The 7,422-nt window shown below is 44.0% G+C and overlaps 2 protein-coding genes across 2 annotated transcripts; one reads left to right on the forward strand and one right to left on the reverse strand.

Moving 5' to 3' along the window:
- The first annotated feature begins 280 nt into the window (after nucleotides 1-280).
- On the forward strand, nucleotides 281-2,255 carry LOC309551157 (syncytin-1-like). Its single transcript, XM_082251642.1, has one exon. The coding sequence runs from the start codon at nucleotides 498-500 to the stop codon at nucleotides 1,998-2,000; it is 1,503 nt and encodes a 500-aa protein (XP_082107768.1). The 5' UTR covers nucleotides 281-497; the 3' UTR covers nucleotides 2,001-2,255.
- An 815-nt stretch (nucleotides 2,256-3,070) lies between these two features.
- LOC309551159 (syncytin-1-like) lies at nucleotides 3,071-5,043 on the reverse strand. The gene has a single exon (XM_082251644.1). It carries the CDS (start codon nucleotides 4,827-4,829, stop codon nucleotides 3,327-3,329), a length of 1,503 nt encoding a protein of 500 aa, XP_082107770.1. The 5' UTR covers nucleotides 4,830-5,043; the 3' UTR covers nucleotides 3,071-3,326.
- Nucleotides 5,044-7,422: the final 2,379 nt, after the last annotated feature.

Here is a 7,422-nt window from a genome sequence, read left to right on the forward strand (position 1 = left end):
GATGGTCCCTTCCAAGTCCTCCTAGTAACTGCCACATCAGTGAAGGTGGCTGGAAAGAACACCTGGATACACGCCTCCCATTGTAAGAAAGCCCCTGCGCCTAAGGGGGCGGACGAGGACGAAGCATGATTATATATATCCTTTTTTTGTTGGGAACAACTAAGGCGCAACAAGCAGCCATTACTGAAAATAATGGAAAGATCACTTTCTGGTATAATTCTTCTGACACCCATGTGGCCACGTTTGATTTTCATGCATGTAAGATTCTCCCATGCCCCAAACTCGATAGCAGATCAGATTGGTATAAGACAGGACATGGGGAAGGGTATATTTGTGTTACCAAGGGGTCATGGGGAAAGAATTGTGCCTATTGGGGAGCAGCAGCTTGGAACACAGGGACACCTTGGGGATACCAACCCCAACCAGCTTATGATAGTAAGGATAGCCAAGGAGAGCCCTTGTTGACCCGTCTCACCTTACATAAACCAGGGCCTAGCATGACACTTGTTCTAAATATACGGAATCCTAATCCCTCTGATAGGGGTGAGTACGTGCTGGGATGGTGGTTCGGAGGAGGTCATCAGGGTCATAGAGGATCTTTCCGATTGGAAGACATGTACAACAACAATGAATGGCAACCGGTTAAGAGACAATTCCCACCTAACCCTTTAAAGCCCCATGTGCAGACCCTAGGGGGCATGGTAGCAATGGCAGATCCTACCTTTGAGGATACAATGGCAGCTGAAACCGGTTTCACAGGAGCCAATCTCTGGCTAGAGTGGATGAGGTACAGTGCGAGTAAACACAATAGAACTAATTGTTATGTCTGTGGCAGTGCTAGACCACACTTAGGTACAGTCCCATTGAACATACCAGAAGAAGCAGAGGAGTGTTTCCTAAGCCTCTTTACTAACACTTCCACTGATTATTCAGCATGTGAGAAATGGAAGGCAGAATACCCTATCAATACCAGGGACCCAAAGCCTAAAGAAGTTATCACAATATATCCTGGGAATTACACCTGTTATGTCCGCTACACAGGGAGGGGTAGAAAATTGGGGACCTTCCCAAGAGGTTACTGTGCCTCTTACAGTCATGTTTCAACTAACTTGGTACAAAACCAGACCCAATCCCTAGGGGATGTGTACTGGGTGTGTGGAGATATGCGTATAAGAACCAGGCTAGAGGGAGAGTGGAGAGGGGAGTGTGCCCTTGCAAAGGCTATCATGCCTTTGCACATCCTGACAGAAAGTGCTCATGACGCACATATCGGTCTGACCCCAGGAAAAAGGAGAAAACGGGAAGCTCTCCTTGGAAGTTTTGATCCTCATGTATATGTAGATGCCATTGGAGTTCCAAGGGGGGTCCCCGACGAATACAAGGCTCGAGACCAGGTCAAGGCCGGTCTTGAATCCCTAATCCCCATAATAACTGTCAACAAGAATGTAGATTGGATAAACTATATATATTATAACCAACAAAGGTTCGTCAACTACACCAAAGATGCATTCCAAGGGATAGCTGAACAATTAGAAACCACATCCCAAATGACCTTCCAGAACCGGATGGCTCTGGATATGATGTTAGCAGAAAAAGGAGGAGTCTGTACCATGATAGATAAGACCAGCACCTGTTGTACCTATATCCCGAACAACACTGGACCGAATGGTAAGATCACATTAGCTCTTAAGAAGTTAGAGAACCTATCAGTTGAACTGAAGAAAAATTCAGGTGTCACAGACCCATGGGATCAATATTTTAACTGGATGAGTGAGTGGCAGAAAGTCTTGGCACAGATAGGAGTGACTGTGTTGATCATTCTAATCCTCCTTGCTTTAGTGGTTTGCTGTGTACTCCCCTGCTTGAGGAAGTTCATGGAGAAAGCAATAGACCAAACTACACCCACATTCGTGAACCAAGACATAGAACTTGAGGAAGAAGACTATGGAAAACCATATACACCTTTGCAGACATTCCCTACCTCTGTCAGCGACCTGTAGGGCCATAGGGAGAGCATCTGACTTCCCATGCGCAAAGACCGTGGCAAGGGGGGTGATTGATTAGCAATGACTCGTCTAAAGTGCGGCACAAAAGAGTTCCAAGGCGCATGAGGACAGATGAGCTAGGATCGATAGGGACAGGATGAAATAGACATTTTAAGGGGGGAATCTGTAATGGATGTAATTGATGGTTTAGTAAAATGCCTATTTCTACAGTATTATAAACAAGCTTATAAGCCATTTATACCCATTTATGGTATTTCATGGATTTTATGCTATAGTGCTAATATGCTAATATGCTAATATGTATTTTATGCTGTTTACTTATATGAAATACTTTCCTTGCTCAAACATAATTGCCAGATCACTTTTCTCCTGAAAAAGCAAAGCAATAAGAAAATAAGAAGAACGGATGATCTCCAAGATGGCGCCTCCAGTGAGGGACACACCTAGGACAGAAGATGGTCATATCCTGGAAGAAAGTTATATGTGCATAGATACATCCAATCAAATAAGATTATAATTTGATTGTCTAATTTAATGCCATGCCTACAGTACATTTCCTGGAGATGTTCTGTATGGGCTTTATAAGCTTGAAAGGCGGAAGCAATAAAGCAGAACTGTTTTACCCTGACTGCGTCAGTGTCAGCATTTCTCTGTGTGCACACAGAGAAATGTTGACACTGACGCAGTCAGGGTAAAACAGTTCTGCTTTATTGCTTCCGCCTTTCAAGCTTATAAAGCCCATACAGAACATCTCCAGGAAATGTACTGTAGGCATGGCATTAAATTAGACAATCAAATTATAATCTTATTTGATTGGATGTATCTATGCACATATAACTTTCTTCCAGGATATGACCATCTTCTGTCCTAGGTGTGTCCCTCACTGGAGGCGCCATCTTGGAGATCATCCGTTCTTCTTGTTTTCTTATTGCTTTGCTTTTTCAGGAGAAAAGTGATCTGGCAATTATGTTTGAGCAAGGAAAGTATTTCATATAAGTAAACAGCATAAAATACATATTAGCATATTAGCATATTAGCACTATAGCATAAAATCCATGAAATACCATAAATGGGTATAAATGGCTTATAAGCTTGTTTATAATACTGTAGAAATAGGCATTTTACTAAACCATCAATTACATCCATTACAGATTCCCCCCTTAAAATGTCTATTTCATCCTGTCCCTATCGATCCTAGCTCATCTGTCCTCATGCGCCTTGGAACTCTTTTGTGCCGCACTTTAGACGAGTCATTGCTAATCAATCACCCCCCTTGCCACGGTCTTTGCGCATGGGAAGTCAGATGCTCTCCCTATGGCCCTACAGGTCGCTGACAGAGGTAGGGAATGTCTGCAAAGGTGTATATGGTTTTCCATAGTCTTCTTCCTCAAGTTCTATGTCTTGGTTCACGAATGTGGGTGTAGTTTGGTCTATTGCTTTCTCCATGAACTTCCTCAAGCAGGGGAGTACACAGCAAACCACTAAAGCAAGGAGGATTAGAATGATCAACACAGTCACTCCTATCTGTGCCAAGACTTTCTGCCACTCACTCATCCAGTTAAAATATTGATCCCATGGGTCTGTGACACCTGAATTTTTCTTCAGTTCAACTGATAGGTTCTCTAACTTCTTAAGAGCTAATGTGATCTTACCATTCGGTCCAGTGTTGTTCGGGATATAGGTACAACAGGTGCTGGTCTTATCTATCATGGTACAGACTCCTCCTTTTTCTGCTAACATCATATCCAGAGCCATCCGGTTCTGGAAGGTCATTTGGGATGTGGTTTCTAATTGTTCAGCTATCCCTTGGAATGCATCTTTGGTGTAGTTGACGAACCTTTGTTGGTTATAATATATATAGTTTATCCAATCTACATTCTTGTTGACAGTTATTATGGGGATTAGGGATTCAAGACCGGCCTTGACCTGGTCTCGAGCCTTGTATTCGTCGGGGACCCCCCTTGGAACTCCAATGGCATCTACATATACATGAGGATCAAAACTTCCAAGGAGAGCTTCCCGTTTTCTCCTTTTTCCTGGGGTCAGACCGATATGTGCGTCATGAGCACTTTCTGTCAGGATGTGCAAAGGCATGATAGCCTTTGCAAGGGCACACTCCCCTCTCCACTCTCCCTCTAGCCTGGTTCTTATACGCATATCTCCACACACCCAGTACACATCCCCTAGGGATTGGGTCTGGTTTTGTACCAAGTTAGTTGAAACATGACTGTAAGAGGCACAGTAACCTCTTGGGAAGGTCCCCAATTTTCTACCCCTCCCTGTGTAGCGGACATAACAGGTGTAATTCCCAGGATATATTGTGATAACTTCTTTAGGCTTTGGGTCCCTGGTATTGATAGGGTATTCTGCCTTCCATTTCTCACATGCTGAATAATCAGTGGAAGTGTTAGTAAAGAGGCTTAGGAAACACTCCTCTGCTTCTTCTGGTATGTTCAATGGGACTGTACCTAAGTGTGGTCTAGCACTGCCACAGACATAACAATTAGTTCTATTGTGTTTACTCGCACTGTACCTCATCCACTCTAGCCAGAGATTGGCTCCTGTGAAACCGGTTTCAGCTGCCATTGTATCCTCAAAGGTAGGATCTGCCATTGCTACCATGCCCCCTAGGGTCTGCACATGGGGCTTTAAAGGGTTAGGTGGGAATTGTCTCTTAACCGGTTGCCATTCATTGTTGTTGTACATGTCTTCCAATCGGAAAGATCCTCTATGACCCTGATGACCTCCTCCGAACCACCATCCCAGCACGTACTCACCCCTATCAGAGGGATTAGGATTCCGTATATTTAGAACAAGTGTCATGCTAGGCCCTGGTTTATGTAAGGTGAGACGGGTCAACAAGGGCTCTCCTTGGCTATCCTTACTATCATAAGCTGGTTGGGGTTGGTATCCCCAAGGTGTCCCTGTGTTCCAAGCTGCTGCTCCCCAATAGGCACAATTCTTTCCCCATGACCCCTTGGTAACACAAATATACCCTTCCCCATGTCCTGTCTTATACCAATCTGATCTGCTATCGAGTTTGGGGCATGGGAGAATCTTACATGCATGAAAATCAAACGTGGCCGCATGGGTGTCAGAAGAATTATACCAGAAAGTGATCTTTCCATTATTTTCAGTAATGGCTGCTTGTTGCGCCTTAGTTGTTCCCAACAAAAAAAGGATATATATAATCATGCTTCGTCCTCGTCCGCCCCCTTAGGCGCAGGGGCTTTCTTACAATGGGAGGCGTGTATCCAGGTGTTCTTTCCAGCCACCTTCACTGATGTGGCAGTTACTAGGAGGACTTGGAAGGGACCATCGAATCTGGGCTCAAGGGAGTGTTTTCGTACAAATTTCTTTATATAGACCCAGTCTCCGGGAACCAACTTGTGTGTTCCTGTATCTAGTTCAGGATCTGGAATGGAAGAAAACACTCTCGCATGGATACGGGTTAATTCACGAGACAAGGCAATCACATAATCAGCCAATACATCAGATTGGAGTTGTAACTGTTGCGGATAATAACATCCTAGTCTAGGGGCTGACCCAAACAGTATCTCATAGGGTGATAAACCATGGCTCCCTCTGGGAGTGTATCTGACACTAAACAAAGCAATAGGTAAACTGTCTGGCCAACTCATTCCTGTCTCCTGGGACATCTTTAACATCCTAGACTTTATTGTACCATTCAGTCTCTCTACCTTTCCACTACTTTGTGGATGGTATGGGGTGTGAAAAGCTAGTGTGACCCCCAAGGCTGTCCATATTTCTTTGGTTACTGAGGCCGTGAAAGCCGGCCCTTGATCACTCTCTGGAGGCACTGCTGAGATTCGAACTCAGGATCTCCTGTTTACCAGGGTTGCACTTATCACAAATAGTACATGATTTGCAAAAATTGTTGGTGAGTGGGGTGATCCCTGGGGCCAAATAGTATTTGTTGATCAGGGCGTTCATCAAAGTTTTTGATAGGTGAGAGGCACCATGAGCCCACTGTACTACTGCTGGAAACATAGATCGTGGCAAACATGGTCTCTTGTCCACTTCCATGAGTCCATTCTTCAATGTGGCTCCTTTCTTTATCCACATCTCCTTTTCTTCTTTACTTGCTGCTTTCTGTTGTTCTCTGAGAAATGTCCAGTCTACAGATGGGCTTTGCAGGACCATGGTGGTTTGTACAGCTTCAATATCTTGTATGTTCTGTGGTGCTGATGCTGTTCCATCCGAAGCAGGCATGTCCACTCTGTTGTTAACTTCTCGCACTTCGTATGCGGCCTGCTTTGCGGCGGTGTCCGCCAGGTGGTTGCCTCGTGCTTCCGGAGAATTCAGTCTACCATGTGCCTTTACCTTGAGTATAGCCACTTGGGCAGGAAGAAGTAGAGCATCCATCAAGTCTTTGATTGCTTCACCATGCTTCACAGGTGTACCTTTAGCTGTTAGAAACCCTCTGGTCCTCCAAAGGATCCTATAATCACAGGCAACGCCAAGGGCATATCTTGAGTCCGTGTAGATGTTGACTCTCTTTCCTTCTGTTAATTGGCATGCCGTAATAAGGGCTCGGAGCTCTGCTTCTTGTGCAGACTTTGAAGGAGGTAGGGCCGAGGCATGGAGGATTGTATCCTCAGTGGTGACAGCATATCCAGTGTGATATCTTCCTGCTTGGTCTGCATATCTTGATCCATCTACATAGATAGTGGCAAGGGGGGTGATTGATTAGCAATGACTCGTCTAAAGTGCGGCACAAAAGAGTTCCAAGGCGCATGAGGACAGATGAGCTAGGATCGATAGGGACAGGATGAAATAGACATTTTAAAGGGGGAATCTGTAATGGATGTAATTGATGGTTTAGTAAAATGCCTATTTCTACAGTATTATAAACAAGCTTATAAGCCATTTATACCCATTTATGGTATTTCATGGATTTTATGCTATAGTGCTAATATGCTAATATGCTAATATGTATTTTATGCTGTTTACTTATATGAAATACTTTCCTTGCTCAAACATAATTGCCAGATCACTTTTCTCCTGAAAAAGCAAAGCAATAAGAAAACAAGAAGAACGGATGATCTCCAAGATGGCGCCTCCAGTGAGGGACACACCTAGGACAGAAGATGGTCATATCCTGGAAGAAAGTTATATGTGCATAGATACATCCAATCAAATAAGATTATAATTTGATTGTCTAATTTAATGCCATGCCTACAGTACATTTCCTGGAGATGTTCTGTATGGGCTTTATAAGCTTGAAAGGCGGAAGCAATAAAGCAGAACTGTTTTACCCTGACTGCGTCAGTGTCAGCATTTCTCTGTGTGCACACATGCATTACTCTTAAAAATTAGGCCAGGGGCGGATATAACTCTATCGGCATTGTTCCGATCTAAATCACTGTCGATAGTAAGATCCCTGATGCCAGAA

Source organism: Pelophylax lessonae (genome assembly GCF_965119305.1).
Source record: "Pelophylax lessonae genome assembly, chromosome: 3".
NCBI classification, from domain to species: Eukaryota; Metazoa; Chordata; class Amphibia; order Anura; family Ranidae; genus Pelophylax; species Pelophylax lessonae.

What these genes read in the sequence shown, in the direction of transcription:
- LOC309551159 (XM_082251644.1), bottom strand. Translation starts at nt 4,829, where the DNA reads ATGACACTTGTTCTAAATATACGGAATCCTAATCCCTCTGATAGGGGT.
- LOC309551157 (XM_082251642.1), top strand. Translation starts at nt 498, where the DNA reads ATGACACTTGTTCTAAATATACGGAATCCTAATCCCTCTGATAGGGGT.